Genomic DNA, 19,212 nt, shown 5'->3' on the forward strand with positions numbered 1-19,212 from the left:
CACAACTGGCTGAGTGTACTCAAAGAGTAGTTATCAATGGTTTGCTGTCTGACTGTGAGGATGTATCTAGTGTGGTCCTGCAGGGATCAGTTCTGGGTTTGTTACTATTCAATATTTTCATTAATGACTTGGATAATGGAGCAAAGAATCTTGTGGCACCTCATAGACTAACAGACGTTTTGGAGCATGAGCTTTTGTGGGTGAATACCCACTTCGTCAGATGCATGTAGTGGAAATTTCCAGGGGCAGGTATATATATGCAGGCAAGCTAGAAATAATGAGGTTAGTTCAATCAGGGAGGATGAGGCCCTGTTCTAGCAGTTGAGGTGTGAAAACCAAGGGAAGAGAAACTGGTTTTGTCGTTGGCAAGCCATTCACAATCTTTGTTTAATCCTGAGCTGATGGTGTCAAATTTGCAGATGAACTGAAGCTCAGCAGTTTCTCTTTGAAGTCTGGTCCTGAAGCTTTTTTGCTGCAGGATGGCCACCTTAAGGTCTGCTATAGTGTGGCCAGGGAGGTTGAAGTGTTCTCGTACAGGTTTTGTATATTGCATTCCTAATATCTGATTTGTGTCCGTTTATCCTTTTCTGTAGCGACTGTCCAGTTTGGCCGATGTACATAGCAGAGGGGCATTGCTGGCATATGATGGCATATATTACATTGGTGGATGTGCAGGTGAATGAACAGGTGATGGTATGGCTGATCTGGTTAGGTCCTGTGATGGTGTCACTGGTGTAGACATGTGGGCAGAGTTGGCATCAAGGTTTGTTGCATGGATTGGTTCCTGAGATAGAGTTACTATGGTGCAGTGTGCAGTTACTGGTGAGAATATGTTTCAGATTGGCAGGTTGCCTTTGGGCGAGGACTGGCCTGCCACCTAAGGCCTGTGAAAGTGTGGGATCATTGTCCAGGATGGGTTGTAGATCCCTGATGATGCGTTGGGGTTTTAGCTGGGGACTGTATGTGATGGCCAGTGGAGTCCTGTTGGTTTCTTTCTTTCTTTCCAAGATATTAGGAATGGCAGTATAAAAAAACCTGTAGGAGAACACTTCAACCTCCCTGGCCACACTATAGCAGACCTTAAGGTGGCCATCCTGCAGCAAAAAAACTTCAGGACCAGACTTCAAAGAGAAACTGCTGAGCTTCAGTTCATCTTCAAATTTGACACCATCAGCTCAGGATTAAACAAAGATTGTGAATGGCTTGCCAACTACAGAACCAGTTTCTCCTCCCTTGGTTTTCACACCTCAATTGCTAGAACAGGGCCTCATCCTCCCTGATTGAACTAACCTCATTATCTCTAGCTTGCCTGCATATATATACCTGCCCCTGGAAATTTCCACTACATGCATCTGATGAAGTGGGTATTCACCCACAAAAGCTCATGCTCCAAAACGTCTGTTAGTCTATGAGGTGCCACAGGATTCTTTGCTGCTTTTACAGATCCAGACTAACACGGCTACCCCTCTGATACTTGGATAATGGAGTGGAAACTATGAAATTTGTAGATGACACCAAGCTGGAAGGGATTGCAAACACGATAGAGACCAGGGTTAGAATTCAAAACGACCTTGACAAATCGGAGAATTGGCCTGAAATCAACAAGATGAAATGCATTTAAGACAAGTGCAAACAGCATCACTTAGGAAGGAAAAATCAAATACACAACTATAAAATGGTGAGTAACTGGCTAGGCAGTAGAACTGCTGAAAAAGATCGGAGGGGTTCTAGTAGATCATAAATTGAATCTGAGTCAAAAATATAATGCAGTTGCAAAAAAGGCTAATATTCTGGGCTGTATTAAGAGGAGTGTTATATGCAAAACATGGAAGGTAATTGCCTGGCTCCATCTGGCAGTGGTGCAGCCTCAGAAGGAGGACTATATCCAGTTTTGAGCACCACACTGCAGGAAAGATGTGGACAAATTTGGAGAGACTCCAGAAGAGAGCAACAAAAAAGATAAAAGGTTTAGAAAACTTGACCTTTGAGTAAATGTTAAAAAACTGGCCATGTTTAGTCCTGCGAAAAGAAGATTTGGGGTGGAACACCTGATAGTCTTCAAATACGTTAAGGGCTGTTAGAAATTGGACTATGAGCAATTGTTCTCCACTGAAGGTAGGACAAGTAGTAATGGGCTTAATTTGCAACAAGGAAGATTTAAGTTTGAGATTTATTTTTATGCATACCTGAAATCACATTGTCAGCGCTGACTTGATCACATGGTAGACTCAGAAGTGTAGTGATAAATTTAAGAAGCAGTGAGTATCTCTTCACTTGTGAGCCATCTCTTGTCAAAGCAAAGAGATGGCCTCACTAAACATCAGATTTGCTTTATCTTGGTTTAGCCTCAGGGTAAATTGAAATCTACCTGATATCTGATCCATTCATCACAAATCTTTTGCTTTTCCTCATCTGAGGGACCCAAAGTGGGTAACTGTTCAAGCAGTCACAGAACAGTATGTTCATAATGGCTCCCTTTGTTTAAAGGATGAAGCAACCCCATAACTTGCAACAATTTGTCCTTCAGCAACAGTTTCTTTAGTGGTTTATCTACTGCTGCAGAATAGAATTGCCCTACTCCCCGATAAAATCATTTTAGTCCAGAAGAGTCCATGTGAGATTAGCTGAAATGAAGTGTTTGGCCTTGAAACCAATAGACAACTTACTATCTTTCCTATGGTGCTTTTCTGAAACTCAGGCTGATGATGTCTGCAATGTTGTTCACTGACTCTGTCTTCACAAATCTATTCAGGAGAATCCTCAGGGAAAAAAAATCAAACAAACACAACCATGCTCTCCTCCCACAGATCGACCATGCTGGGAACTTCTAATTGAAATAAATCACCAAATATTGCATTTGTCCAAGAAGAGTAAAAGCAGTTTCATAATCCTTTCCCTTAAATAAACAACACATTGTACTTTTCCCTGCTTTTCAATTTCAAAGCAGTTGCTGAAATAAGCCAGAAGCAATTCCCACTGACTACTGCACCATAACAACATATTGAAGACTGAGTTACCTAGTTTTACCTTGTTACATCAAGGACAGATCATGTGCATCATTCTTGGGACTGATGATAATGTTCTTTTTGCTTTACAATGAAGTAGCAGAGGATGTCTGTCAGCATGTCTTCCATAGGTTTGGGAATGGCTTTGACAGCAGCCTATGCTGCTGAGTGCAGCACACATGACACACATGCAGAGGTGTAGAGGTTGACATTTCTTTTACTTTAGTTAACAAAGAATCACGTTGCCCAACCCCTTCCTGAGTCAGAGAAAATTCAGTTGCATTTGTCCAGAGAATGCTGAAGTCAATAAGAGCTGTATTCAGGAAATGAAAAAGGGTTCGGGTATTTGCAGTGTAACAAACAGTCACTGAAAGAAAATTATTTTTCAGAATTCTTGTAGCCTCATCAAATATCTAATCTTGATTTAGATCTCTTGTCCTTGATAGTCTCATTACTTTCAAACATCAAAACAGTGAAAGGTCTCAATCTGGCATAATTCACTTCAGAGAGTCTATGCTTTAAACACAAGCATTGACAAGAAATATGATTTTTAATCCTTTCACGGCACAGCTGTTTTGCAATTTCTGAATTGGGTACATCATCTTGATAAATGTTGTGAAATGGTCAACAAATTGGATAGGAATCCTGTTTTCCAATATTGCATGTCAAAACAACACCTCAGCACTTGTAACCTCCTCTCTCAAATGATTTTTGCTTTGCTGGGAAGATAAAGGTGCTGCACAAGTGACATGTTTTGCTGTTTCCAGTTGTTTCTTTAAGTGGTTGCTGCCAGGATCATCAAAAGATAACTTCATAGCAGGTCCTACAATAAGCGTGTTCCTCAGAAGACTGGATTCTTTTGACTGGATACATCTCACTCCATTCTGAATTAAATTGACATTGGTGCAAATGGCACCTATTAGGGTCTGAAGGAGCCATATGCTTCCATGTTACAATCCCGTCCCACACAGATATTTACACTATATAGTCAAAATATGAAATATAAGTAATGTTTAGCACTTTTATAGCACTTTTAATTTATTAACTTAAAAGACTTAAATCAGTATCATGATCTCCTTTTTACAGATGGAGAAACTGAGTCACAGAGGTTAAGCAACTTGTCCAAGGCAACACATGAAGTCATTTGGCAGATCTGGAACTATAATACAAGGTTCCTTGATTACTGAGCCAGTGTTCTTCCCCATGAAAAAGAAATACAACCTCAGCAGTGGGCAGAACAGAAAAGTGTGAGAAACAGGTAAAAAAAACAACCAAGAAAGCTAGAAGAGTGAAAGTAAATACACAGGGAGCATGAATGGAATGCCTGCTCAGACATTGGATGATGGATCTTTCCACCAGTCCAGGGACAGCTTGAAGCTGGGGGAGATGGGTATGACTTGGGAGTTAGGCTATCACCCAGTAGCAATGAGAAATGCAAAAGAAAGCTTTTCTTTTCTTTTCTTTTCTTTTCTTTTAAACTGAAAGAACTTCATCCTTGTCTACACTACACAGTTTTGTCAGCAAAAGGCAGCTTTTGTTGACAAAACAGTGAAGGTGTACACTCTACAATGCTCCTTCCACTGACAAAAGTCTCCTGCTTTGCCAACAAATAAAACCACCTCGATGAGAGGTGTGGAGCTTTTCGTGTCAAAGTTAGATCGACAAAACGTCAGTGTAGACATTGTGTTCTTTATGTTGCCATAATTGGCCTCTAGAAGGTAGCCCACAATGCCCACTGTGACCACCCTGCTCAATGTTTTGAACTTCACTGTCCTGCATCCAGCTACACAGGCATGCACCCCTCCCCTTTCAAAGCCCTAGGAAATTTTTGAAATTCTCCAGTGTGAAGAGCTCACATAGCTATTGCCCAGCTGAGCATGGCAGCTCCTGGCTTGGTCTAGAGGGGAGAGGGTGGAACTCCTTGCTCTGTGGGGAAAGGAGGCTATGGGAGAACTCGAAGGCAATCTTGGAATCATGGGTGGCGGACGAATTCACCATTGGGGGAGACTAGCCCCCATCCCATCCCCCTCTGCCCAAGGCCCCACTCCTCCTCTTCTTCCCCTTTCGCCAGCTGGAGCCCAGAGCATCCCCCCTACTCCCGCGGCTGCTGGCCTCCCCACATGTCCCCAGACCCAGCATGCCAAGTGGGTGGCGCAGCTGGAGGACCCCCAGCCCCAGCCCTGGAGCATCAGGAGGAGGGTTTCGGTCTTCCCGCTGTGCCAGACACTGATTTCTGAACCTCAGGGCTCTCCTGGGTACCGCAGCAGCAAAAACAGCAGAACTTGAAGTCTCCTTCTGGCACAGCTGTATTGCCCCCATCCCCACCCCCAGCCCTTCAGTGCAATTGCATGACCTCTTTCTTGTCTGGGATCTGTACAGACCAACTGGAGGACCAGGCTGGGGGCTGCCTGGTGGCCTCATGTTCTGCTCCTTTCCCCGCTGTGGTTCCCAGGAGATCCCAGCAGTTCTGAAAATGTGTCTTTCTGGTATGATGTACCAGCAATAAATATCTTAATGGTATAGTGTACCTGACCATACCTGCTTCCTTGCACCACTGGGAACAGGAGGGACATCAAAGCACTGATGTATCTCATTCCAAGTTTCCCTGCTATCTTTGCTACTACTATTTCAATCCCAGCAACAGAGAAGCATATGGGGGAGGGGAAGGATATTGTTTCTGAGCCTGAGGGATAGTTGGATTTCTGACCCTGGAATGTACATATGATCTTGAATTTAGGGTAATTTCTAAACTGGAAGAACAGGTTAGTGGCAGGGCAATAGGACAGTGAGGTTCTGAGAAGACAGGAAGGGATTCTGGGAACTCTTAGGAGGAGGAGTGTTTCTGAGCCTGACTTGGGATGGGTTTGTGTGAGTGGGTGATTGGGATGTGAACTGGAGGGTAGAAATGGGGTGATCTGATGTGAGTGGCATCATGGAACGAACTGCAGAAAATAGGTGAATTGATGGTGTTGGAGAAGGCAAGGGAGGGAGAGAGAAAATGTGTAGGTCTGACACAAATTTGGCAATGCCAAATTTTGCACTCATTTATACCATGAGTGTAAATCCAGAGTAAATCTGTTGATTCCAACAGAATCACTCTGGACTGGAACTATTATAACAGCAACATTTGGCACAATGAGGCAAAGATAACCATCAAAGGAAAAGAAAGCACAGAAAACTGAGAGGACCAGAAAATCCAGGAAAAGAAAAGGACACAGTATAGAGAAAAGGAACAGCAAAATGTAAGGTTCGACCTCTGTTTAAAGAGTGTTTGTTTGCGTAGCTGGGCTTGGGAAAATAGAGTAGAAAATACTGTAAAGTGGCCCAAACTGGAAGAAAACAGTAAATTGGTTATATAGGAAAACAGGTGGGGGAGCTAATATTTAAGTTTTAGCAATAACTATGAGCAGTCTATTTGATCATTTATATTATGAATTTATATTTTGAAACCATATGTGTAAATGTAGTACATTAGCACTCAGGATATGGGTCAGAACCTTTTTTTAAAAATACATAGTAAGAAATACATATAAATAAATAAATACATTTGCAAAGCACAATTAATAACTGATGAACTTCAAAAGATTCCTGCTCTATAGGAAAAAATACCATAGATTTGGCAAACTGATTATAGTTTCCAGCAGGCAGCTGTCCACATTGCCAAACCCATTACCCAGTTGGCACCACTCCTACTAGTGGGAGCAGCCAGAGAAGCTAAAATCTGGATAGGAGAAGAGTTTAAACTACCTCTCATAATAAAAGGTAGTCCCTTCCTGATTACAGCTGAAGTACGAGGGCAGATGACAATGTGAGGAAGAAGGAATGGCATGGACTCTAGGAAAGGCTGTTTTCATGTTGTTTCCAGCCTGACCTGAAACAGCATGTACTGAAAATCTCATCATAAAACCTCTTCTTTTGAGACTTGCCAGTACTTTTTTTTAAATAAGAGTGGGTTAGAATAGCTTTAGGGAAGCATCTGGGATTCGTATCTACCTGGCAATTGAACCTTCTCATTTTTTTTGGAACTTTGCTTACACTAATCAAAATCAAAACAAATAAATGACACATAATGCTTTCTGCTTCTATAGCGTTTTTCATCTAAGGATCTCAGAACACTTTACAAACATTAAACAAACTACATCCTCCCCTAGAGAAGAGCTCGATTTAAGCTCGAAAGCTTGTTTCACACATAGAAGTCCAATAAAAGATACTACTTCACCCACCTTTTCTCGCTAAACCCCCTAAGAGGCAGGGAAGAATTATGCTCTCCATTTTTAGAAGGGGAGAAACTAACAAAGAAGTTAGATGATTTTCCCAAATCACTGATATCTGGAAATAGAATTTAACTCTCCTGTGTCTTAAAACCATGGAGATAGCCTTTCTATATGTGTTCCCATTCACTAAAACAAATGTAACAGCTAATCATGACAAACATAATAATGTATATTAGCAACAGTGGGAACATTTTACAAGCATCCTGCTTCTTATTAATCAAAATGAAATATATATATATATAAACCCTAGCCTAAGCTATTAAAATGAAGAAACTTTTTTTTTTTCAAAAAAAGACAAGCTATTTTTACATACAATTGTTTTATAGGCATTAAAATATTATGATGCAAATAGTATTAGGAGGTTTTCTTTAAAATGGTCCTTACCTTGAAAGCCATTCTCAAATTTGGATCCATTTGGTAAGAGTTCAGGAGTGTTTTCAATGTAGCCACCTACATAAAATTGACTGAAGACATTGAGCCCAACCAACCTTCCTGGGGATGTGACGGATTTATTCTTATGATCATCCACCTTTCAATGAAAACAATTACACTGCTTACAACAAAGGAAATGATTCCTAATGGGCATATTTCAGCAAGAGATTCCCCATTGCTTCCCAATTAACTTAATAAAGAAACATATGAATAAAATAATTTTTAAAACTTTTCATTTCCTGTAGCTATTTAACAGTTTCTTTTGATGGCACATTTATAGGCATGGTAAAGATCATACTGTCCTTTAGGGAAAATCACTTTCAGTTTGATAGCTGTCTCTCAAAAAAAGGTACAATCCCTTACCTTCAGCCAGCCTGCTCGGAGAGATCTGCCAAGATGGATCACATGAATATTGAGTGTCAGATCGAGTGGCTGACTAATGAGAGTGGCCGTGCCAGAGCCCAGATTATAGCTGTATACCACACTGCCATTACGCAGGCCTAGCACCAGGAAATCATCTCCACTGAGACCTGCAAAGACAAGAACAGGATGGCTATTTATGCAAGGATTTTCTGGCTCCCGAAGGGGGAATTTGGAATCCCTGTGATTTCAGTTACCCTGTGGCTGTGAGCAGGGTTGTAATCAGTGTGCTGCAACACCAGAAATCCTTCACAACTAACATCTTGCATAGGAAACTCAAAAATGGCAGATGAGCTTGGCTATGATGCTCATGAATAATGAGGTTTAAGTTACCCATATCTCATGACAATCATTATAATAAATGAACATATCTGTTAAATACAGACAAATGCACAAAAAACATTTTTCTCCCAAATTAATTGAAAATATATCATGAGAGGAAGATGTATCCAGAGAGATTTAACTTGTATTTATATTTTTAAAATATCATCTAATCAACTGTTAATGCTTTTTCCAGTAGTCTTTTGGAACCTTACAGTAGAAATTGCAAAGCTGCTTAAACCTCTTTAAAGCCTTTTAAAAGGAACCATTTTCTGCCTTAAGGGTGGTCTGGTAAAGCCTACAAACCCTGCTAAATCTGGCAGATTTAACAGTCGTTGTTGGTTCACTAAACTTGCAACAAAGAGTGAATTCCTGTTTCCTTAAACTCTAAATTGTATTTGAACAAGAAGTATGAAACTTAAAGTTCTGTCTGCAGGGAGGAACATCCCCTAATTTGATTCAGGTGCTACTACAGGTCTCTTATGTGCACCTGCCCTTACAAATTAAAACAAACTAAATGCTCTACCTCTCGCTCTTACCCATTGGTTATTCATTTTTAATATGAAGTCATAAATGTATATGCTTAACATATAACCCACATAACACGGATAGGACTCAATAATGGCCCCAAATCCTCAGCCTAAGTAATTAGACAATGCACTAGAGAACTGTGAGGAGGCAGGAGTGCAGGCTCCAAGGATCATAGTAGAATACCTGACCAACTTGTCTCTTTCCAACCTGTCCCCCTCATACATAAACTTACAGAAATAAACCCCTGGGGTATTCACACAGTACAGAGGAAGGATGGTCTTGTGGTTAAGGTGCTGGATTGATTCTCAGGAGGAACAGATCACAGTACAAAAAGTCAATGGTAGCTTAGGTACAAGAGATTATGACTTGATGACATTTATAATGTGCAAACGGAAGAGAGTCCAGACTAGTAATATATATAACTTGGTTCTTTAATAGAAGCAGTTTCACAAAGCAATTATGAGCCAAATCAGATGGAAGGAGAATTTTATTTTAAAAAGTGAATGATAATTGGGAATAATTTAAGAACAGACTACTATTGCCCAAAATGTCACAATTCCACAATTGAGGAAAAAAATACAGCTTGGCTTAGAGGGGAAGTGGCAGCAACTGTAAAATATAAATTAAAAGGAAAGATGGTAGTAATGACTAAACATCAGAAATAAAGAATTGTAAAAAACTGATAAGGAAAGCCAAGGGACACAAAGAGAAATGTAAGGCAATCAGAGAAAAGGACAATAAGAAAGAACATTTAAAATATAATAGGAACAAAAGAAATACTGACAATGGCATTGGTCCATTGCTAGATGGAAATGGTAGAATTATCAGTAATAATACAGAAAGGCAGATGGGTTCAATAAATATTTTTGTTCTATACTTGTGGAAAAAAAGATAATGCAATCTCATCAAATGGTTATGATAACACTCTTTCCATCCCACGTGTAGCTTTGGAGGATGTTAAACAAAGCTAATAAAGTTAGGCATTTTAAAATCAGATAACTTTGCATCCAAGAGTTTTAAAACCATTAATGCTGATTTTCAATAAGTCTTGGACCACTGGGGATGTTCCAAAAGACTGGAAGAAAGCTAATATGCCAATTTTTTAAAAGGGTAAATGGGATGACCAGGTAAATATAGGCCTGAAAGTCTGACATCAATCCAAGGCAAGATGATGGAGTGACTGATAAAGGACTTACCGTAATTAACAGTGAATGAAAGAAGGGTAAAATAAGTAATGCCAATCAGCACGGGTTTATAGAAAATAGATCCTGTCAGTCTAACTTATCTTCTTTTTATGAGATTAAAAGTTTGGTCGATAAAAGTAATAGTATTGACATAATGTACCAAGACTCCTATAAGGAGTTTAACTTGGTGACATTTTCATTAAAAAATGAGAATGGCATAAAATTAACATGGCACACCTTAAATGGATTAAAAACTGGCTAACTGGTCTCAAAATGTAACTGTAAATGAGAAATTATCACCAAGCAGGTCTGTTTGCAGTGGGTTCCCACTGCAATTGGTTCTTGGCCCTATGCTGTTTAACAGAGACTCATAGACTTTAAGGTCAGAAGGGACCATTTTGACCATCTAGTCTGATCTCGTGCACAATGCAGGCCACAGAATCTCACCCACCCACTCCTGTAACAAACCCCTAACCTATGTCTGAGTTATTAAAGTCCTCAAATTGTGGTTTGAAGACCTCAAGCTACAGAGAATCCTCCAGCAAGTGACCCGTGCCTCATGCTGCAAAGGAAGACGAAAAACCTCCACGGCCTCTGCCAATCTGCCCTGGAGGAAAATTCCTTCCCGACCCCAAATATGGCGATCAGCTAAACCCTGAGCATGTGGGAAGACTCACCAGCCAGCACACAGGCAAAATTCTCTGTGGTAACTCAGATCCTACCCCATCTAACATCTTTATCAATTACCTGGAAGAAAACATAAAATCATCACTGATAGTTTTCAGATGACAAAAAAATTAGGGAAGTGATAAATAATGAAGAGGGCAGGTCACTGATTCAGAGGGATCTACATTGCTTGGTAAACTGAGAGCAAGCAAACAACATGCGTTTTAATATGGCTAAATATAAAGGTATACATGTGGGAACAAAGAATGTAGGACATACTTATAGAATGGGGCACTCTAACCTGCGAAGCAGTAACTCTGAAAAAGATTTGGGGGCTGTGCTGGATAATCAGCTGAATATGAGCTCCCAGTGAGATGCCATTGCTAGAAGAGCTAATGCAATCCTGGGATGCATAAACAGGGGAATCTCGAGTAGGAGTAGAGAGGTTATTTTACCTCTGTATTTGGCATGGGTGCTACTGCTGCTGAAATACCATGTCCAGTTCTGGTGCCTACAATTCAAAAAGAGCCACGAGAATAATTAAGTGTCAGAGGGGTAGCCATGTTAGTCTGGATCTGTAAAAGAAGCAAAGAGTCCTGTGGCATCTTATAGACTGACAGATGTATTGGGGCATGAGCTTTTGTGGGTGAATACCTACTTGTAGTGGAAAGTTGCAGAGGCAGGTATAAATATGCAAGCAAGAATCAGGCTAGAGATAACAAGGTTAGTTCAATCACGGAGGATGAGCCCCTCTTCTAGCAGTTGAAGCACCTTGTTATCTCTTGCTTGCATATTTATACCTGCCTCTGGAAATTTCCACTACACGCATCCGACGAAGCGGTATTCACCCATGAAAGCTCATGCTCTAATACATCTTTTCGTGTCTAAGATGTCACAGGACTCTTTGCTGAGAATAATTAAGATTTCAGAGTAACAGCTGTGTTCGTCTGTATCTGCAAAAAGAACAGGAGTACTGGTGGCACCTTAGAGACTAACAAATTTATTTGAGCATAAGCTTTTGTGGGCTACAGCCCACTTCATGGATGCATGCAGTGGAAAAAACAGTAGGAAGATATATATATATATACACAGATAACATGGAACAATGGGTGTTACCATACATACACTAATGAGAGCGATCAGTTAAGGTGAGCTATTACCAGCAGGAGAGAAAAAAACTTTTTGTAGTGGTAATCAAAATGGTCCATTTGCAGCAGTTGACAAGAAGGTGTGAGGAACAGTGTGTGTGTGTGTGGGTGGGGGGAAATAAACATGGAGAAATAGTTTTACTTTGAGTAATGACCCATCCATTCCCAGTCTTTATTCAAGCCTAATTTAATGGTGTCCATTTTGCAAATTAATTCCAGTTCAGCAGGCTCTCGTTGAAGTTTTTTTGCTGTAATATTGCAACTTTTAGGTCCGAAACAAAGAGAATATTAAGGGGTGACTTGATTACAGTACCCACATGGGGAACAAATATTTAATAATGGGCTCCTCAGTCTAGCAGAGAAAAGTATAACATGATCCAGCGGCTGGAAGTTGAAGTTAGACAAATTCAGACTGGAAATAAGGCATACATTTTTAACGATCTGAGTTATTAATCCTTAGAAAAAATTGCCAAGGGGTGTGGATGATTCTCCATCACTGACAATTTTAAAATCAAGATTGGATATTTTTTTCTAAAAGATCTGCTATAGGAATTATTTTGGGGAAGGTCTATGGCCTGTGTTATACAGAAGGTCAGAGATTATCAGAATGAGGGGAACAGAAGGAAAGGAGAACTGTGGAAAATTATATTGCTCATGGGATAATGTTATTTCATTGGGGTAGCAGATTATAATTTATTTTCATACTTTTTTATTCAATACTTATTCAAACTGGTAGTAAAAATGTTTAATGTTGGCAGTAACTTGAAACCAATTTAACCGGCCCAGGGACTGTGTACATCTCACAAATGACTCAGAATGTGGCTTAATAATAGCATTTGTCACAATCCCTGATTATGTGATACACATGATTACTGCTTAATTGAACTTATTATGAAGAATTGGACATGATCTCATAATTGATATCACTGGTACAACTGTGAAATAAGATCCTAAGCTGGTGTAGGACAGTGAAGACCCACTGATGTCAATAAAGATGTGGCTCAAATTTTTTATTCTTTAAAGCCTTTAAAAGTTCTTTACAAATAAAAACCAGGATGAAACTGCAATATATAAATGTCAGAGTAAAACTACAAAATATCACGTTACTTTATACAGACACAAGTGACATGTTCTTACTACATCTCGTAGCACAGTAAGACAAATTAACACTGAGGTCAGATATTCACTCACACCACATTGCTCTAGTCAAACACTCATTTTTTTTTTGCAATAATTAATAATAAATGCCCTTTTAACGCTCCTGGTATTTTGAGCCACATGGTGTAATTAAAGAAATCAGGGTGACTAACTGACAAGTGGCATTTAGAGCCTTCCCTTTCTTCAGCTGAAGTGCATGGGAAAACTCACATGAACTTCAATGGAAGAGCACTGTGCTCATAAAACTGAAAACTGATGCTGTAAAAAATGGCAGGTTGACATTCAGCAGATTTGCTCCTCCTGTGTTTCCAGCCATAACTGCTTGTTTAATGTATTAAAAAGAAAAGATATAATAGTGTCATTAACCTTAGCCCTGAGAACCAACTCATTATGTGGAGGGCAAAATGGTTTATTTTATGATTCACTATCTTTGACAGACTTGTTAATGATCATCTTTTTAACCTCATTGCCCTCATTTATATCTGGGCATCCCCACTGAAAGGAATAGGGTTCCAAAACTGTCACTGAAGGAAACATTTATTATCACTACTTACTATAGCTGAGGCCTGGCCTGACATGAGTAATTTCCACATGGAGGGAGGCCTCATCTTTTGGAAGGCAGAATTAGGGAAGTAAATTAATCATCAGGTTGAAAACAGAATGTTTGTGCTAAATAAGACAAGTAAATATGTCAGTAGGCTAAGAAGACAGAATGTCTGAGCCAACTAAGATAAGAGGGAGAACACCCAGGGAACTATTTACTAGGAACTAGATAACAAGAGACAAAATAAATTAAGAATGTAGAGATGAGGTAAAGAAGAAGTCGAACCATGAACAATGTGTGGACCCTATATGCTGCACAGGTATTGGTTCCTGCAAAGTAACGAAACCAATCAAAAAAATGCGTGATGTAATATAGTAATGCAATAAGGTATGTAATGCATGTAAAAGGAGAGGGTTTCTGGGAAACTCTGGAGCTGTGATGTACCCTCCATCCATCCCTCCTTCATTTGAATTGATCAACTGAGCATAGCACTGCTGTATGTGAAATAAAGATATCTGAGTAATGAAGGCCAGAGTCAAACTGAGTTTTTGGAAAGCCAAGTTGAAAGCGGTCTCAGAGGGAATCCCAACAAGCAACCACAATGCATTTGGGCCCATATCCTCAAATGTATTTAAGCACCTAACTGCCATTGATATTAAAGGGGTTAAGTATCACAGGGATGTTAGTCTGTATCCACAAAAATAACGAGGAGTCTGGTGGCACCTTAAAGACTAACAGATTTATTTGGGCATAAGCTTTCATGGGTAACACTCCCCCCCACTTCTTCAGATGCATGGAGTGAAAATTACAGATGCAGGCATAAATATATGAAGAGAAGGGAGTTCCCTTACAAGTGGAGAACCAGTGCTGATAAGGTCAATTCAGTCAGGGTGATGTGGTCCACTCCCAATATTTGAGGAGGAGGTGTCAATACCAAGAGAAGGAAAATTGCTTTTGTATTGAGCCAGCCACTCCCAGTCCCTATTCAAGCCCAAATTAATGGTGTTAAATTTGCAAATAAATTGTAGCTTTGCAGTTTCTCTTTGAAGTCTGTTTTTGAATTTTTGTTGTTGAAGCATGGCTACTTCTAAATCTGTTATTGAATGTCCAGGGAGATTGACGTATTCTCCTACTGGCTTTTGTGTGTTACCATTCCTGATGTCTGATTTGTGTCCATTTATTCTTTTTTGTAGAGAATGTACATGGCAGAGGGGCATTGCTGGCACATGATGGCATATATCACATTAGCAGATGTGCAGGTGAATGAGCCCCTCATAGTGTAGCTGTTATAAACAGATAGTTAAGGGTTAATAGAACAGGAGTACTTCATGTCTCTTTTGACTGTAAAGGGTTAACAAGTTCAGGGAGCCTGGCTGTCACCTGACCAGAGGACCAATCAGGGGACAGGATACTTTCAAATCTTGAGGGAGTGAAGTTTGTGTGTGTACTGTTAGAATTTGGTGGTTGTTCTCTCTGGGTTCTGAGAGTGACCAGACGTGCAACCAGGTTTATCTCCAATCTCCCTGATACAGGTTCTTATAGATTCAAAATAGTAAGTACTAGGTGATAAGGCGAGTTAGGCTTATGTTTGTTTTCTTTATTTGCAAATGTGTATTTGGCTGGAAGGAGTTCAAATTTGTATTTTGCTGAAAGGATTTTAATTTGTACTTGTATACTTAGACCGGGAGAGTATTCCCAGTGTCTATAGCTGAAAGACCTTGTAACATATTCCATCTTAAATTTACAAAGATAATTTTTACTGTTTTTTCTTTCTTTAATTAAAAGCTTTTCTTGTTTAAGAACCTGATTGTTTTTTTATTCTGGTGAGACCCCAGGGGACTGGGTCTGGATCCACCAGGGAATTGGTGGGGAGACAGGAGGGAAGGGGGAGAGAAAGGTTAATTTCTCTCTGTGTTAGGATTACTGTCTCTCTCAGGGAGAGCCTGGGAGGGGGAGAGAGAAGGAGGGGGGAAGGTGAATTTTCCTCTCTGTTTTAAGATTCAAGGAGTTTGAATCACACAGTGATCTTCCAGGGTAACCCAGGAAGGGGAAGCCTGGGAGAGGCAACGATGAGGGAAAGGGTTTACTTTCCTTGTGTTAAGATCCAGAGGGACTGGGTCTTGGGGGTCCCCGGGCAAGGTTTTGGTGGGACCAGAGTGTACCAGGCACTGGAATTCCTGGTTGGTGGCAGCGCTACTAGTACTGAGCTGGTAATTGAGCTTAGAGGAATTCATGCTGGTACCCCATCTTTTGGACGCTAAGGTTCAGAGTGGGGAATTATACCATGACAGTGGCTGATGTGGTTAGGTCCTCTGATGATGTAGTATGTAGTTGCTGGTGTGTATTTGCAGGGAGCCAATCCCTGTAACAAACCCCGTTGCCTACTATGTCCCCATATCTACTCTAGTGATCCTTCAGGCTTTACTGGCTTGTATTTTTATGGTAGAGTTTTGTCTAGCTCTAGTTTTAGTCATCCTGACAAAGGAAATGATGGATGTTTTTCTTTGTTATAAGAAAATGAAGCATGGGACACAATTGCTGTTTGTGAAATGACACTATGCTATTGAATGGTGGATGGCAAAGATAATGTTCATCATATGTCTGCATAGGCCAATCTGATTTTACTGGCTCTTGTAGCACTGCCTTTTTATCTTTCTTTCCCCACCTCAAATGAAACTAAAGCAACATATATTTCCAGATAAGATTCCAGGAAACCAAGCCATTTTAATTCACTTTTACATCTGTTAGTTACTGAACAAATGTTTAAACAAACAATAAGGGTCTTATTTTACTCTTAATCCAGTTTTACACTGGTTTAATGTCACTAACCGCTTTGCAGTTAATTCTCATTTACACTGATATAAGAAAAAGGAAATTGGGCCCAAATGTTTTCACATTTAATGTTTTTAGAGGTTGTAAATGTAATGACTAGTACAGCAGATCAGAACATTGCTGGCTGCCAAACTGTTATTCAGTAGAGTACATACTGGCATATGCATGCAAGATAGATTACCAGGAAGCTGAGTTTTCTGTTGCTTTGTCTAAGTGTAACACTGCCAGACCCTGTTCGTCAGTGGGCAGGATTGAACCTGGGTCTCTCGAGCTTAGTGTATGAGCCTCTACCACATGACTTAAAGCCAGCTGGCTGTTAGCTAAGGCTCTGGGCAGACTCATTTTATCTCTCCCTAAGTGGTCTCGATGCCACAGAACACCACAACAGGAGGTGTGTGGGTTACATACTTCCCCTAGCTGAGGAAGCACGTCCTGAGCTTCAGAGACTGCCCAGCTGAAATCCCGGACGAACCCCTACTTGTAATGCCAACAGACCCCCGTTGATGGCAGGCAGGATCGAACCTGGGATCTCTGGAGCTTACTGCATGAGCCAAAAGCCAACTGACTGTTAGCTAAGGCTCAGACTCATTTTATCTGTCTCTCTAAGTAGTCTTGGTACTACTAGATGGGACAGAGCACCACACCCAGGAGGTGTGTGGGTTACATGAGCATTGGCCACATATTGGCCCTTTAGTATACTTGTTAATACGACTTCTATGGCTGGAACAGTCATATTCTTTCATTCTCTGAACATTTCTTAGGCTTTCACTTTTAAACAAACACTATGTTTTAGATTTTTTATATGTTAAGACTTTCATTACCTCATTTGAAAATTACTTTGAGTGCAAATGTTTGGCCTGAGTATATGCAAATAATCTCACGCTTGAGTTGCAAATATCACATTTTGGCAAAACTCTAACTTCATTAGATGTACATGCCTTTATACCAAGAACTTTGCCATTTTCTGAGACTAATTTCTTTCCCAGTCAAATGAATAATGTAGTTTTCTCCTTCCGGGCTTTAGTCACTGCATCTAGCTAATACTGTTTACTCCCTGTGGCCCAATCCTACAAACACAGGCGTAACTCAAGGTAGTAGAATTAATCACAGTATGTAAGTGCTGGCAGAACTGGGCCCTTGCACTGTACTGTGTTGCAGATAGTTTGAGGATAATTTTTTTATTCCCTTGCAGCTACATTTCTAGATTGCAGGTAAGGAAGGGAACATGAATTTACCCTGAGCTGATCTAAAATAGTAAAGATTTTCTTGTGGTTTCAGTTAGCAAGAAGCACTGAAAAGTAATAAGGAAAATTCATCATTTTGATTTAAAGATGATCTTTAAAGAAAGTTGTGCCCATTTACCTCACACAGCCATCTAAAAATGTACATGGCAAAAGGCATACACTATTTTAATTTTGATTTTAATAAGACAATTACAATATGTTAAATAAGAATCAACTAATTATTTAAAATATTTAAGGATTACTGGCAACATAAGATAAATATATCTGTGATACTGCAATCAATACATATGCTATCCATAATCTGCTATTTAACCCATATATGCTTTATGAAAAAAGCTGAAGAGAGCCTGTTCTGTTTGATACAGATAGTTGAACAGGTCCCTTCCAAATCTGTCATCTATGACCTGATAGATCTAATTAAGTTCAGTAACACAACATTGCCCCCTGTCCCCTAAGATTCATGGGAATTACAAAGATAGTAATGCTTTTTTGCAGCTGATGACTTTATAATGAAAATAGCATCTCTATGTACACATCTACCCTGATATAACGTGACCCGATATAACATGAATTCGGATATAATGTGGTAAAGCAGCTCTCCGGGAGGGTGGGGCAGCGCTCTCCAGTGGATCAAAGCAAGTTTCATATAATGCGGTTTCACCTATAACGTGGTAAGATTTTTTGGCTCCTGAGGACAGCGTTATATCAGGGTAGAGGTGTATTTCATTTGGTTTTATTTCTATGCAAAATTAAAAGCACATAATCCAAGCTGCAGCTGCTTCTGAAGCATGTTTTAAAACAATCTGTACAAAAAATAACAAATACATCAGCCTATCATAAGCCATATACACAAGAGATTACCAACAAAATGATTAAAGCTTAACATTCTCTGTGCTCACCAAAAGCTCCTTTCCTCACCCGCTCTCCAAAAGCCTGAGATGATAAATGGGCTTTGTGGTCTGCCTTGAAGGTCAGCACATTTGGTCTATTCTGGACCAAGGGTGGAGTGAATTCCAAAGGCAAAGGGTCCTCAGGGAGCACACCTTGCCCATAGTCCTCCCCCAGCCCCCCATCCAGGACTCCTGCACAAGCATCTCCACCGATTACAACTGTAGCAGAATCACACTGGGACTGGGAGAAAGGTGATCTCTCAAATTGGAAAGTTCCAAGCTCTGTACATTCTGTAAAAGCAAAGAACTGATACAAATACTGTAATTATCCACCAATGACACACTTTTTTGTTCCAGGACATATTGTACTTCATTGCTGGGAAACCTGAACACAAACAGTTATCTAGGACACTGTACTAAAGACTGGATAAACATGGAAGACATCTGCTTTTTTCCTTGTTTCAGGAACCCCATCCCACCTCCATTCAGAATAAGGTCCTGAAGAAATTATAAAACTAATGGCTTGTTAGCAAGAGGGTTTCAACGCTAGCATCCAATGTTAA

General features: G+C 40.1%; 1 protein-coding gene across 1 annotated transcript in view; it reads right to left on the reverse strand.

The window, feature by feature from the left end:
• Positions 1–19,212, reverse strand: part of EYS (eyes shut homolog) — a 1,559,204-nt gene that overhangs the window by 63,930 nt on the left and 1,476,062 nt on the right. Inside the window, 2 exon segments of the mRNA XM_030558318.1 lie at positions 7,664–7,808; positions 8,075–8,241. Of these exon segments, the coding sequence (XP_030414178.1) occupies positions 7,664–7,808; positions 8,075–8,241 (312 nt within the window).

The sequence above is a fragment of the Gopherus evgoodei genome, chromosome 3 (genome assembly GCF_007399415.2).
Source record: "Gopherus evgoodei ecotype Sinaloan lineage chromosome 3, rGopEvg1_v1.p, whole genome shotgun sequence".
Taxonomy (NCBI): Eukaryota; Metazoa; Chordata; order Testudines; family Testudinidae; genus Gopherus; species Gopherus evgoodei.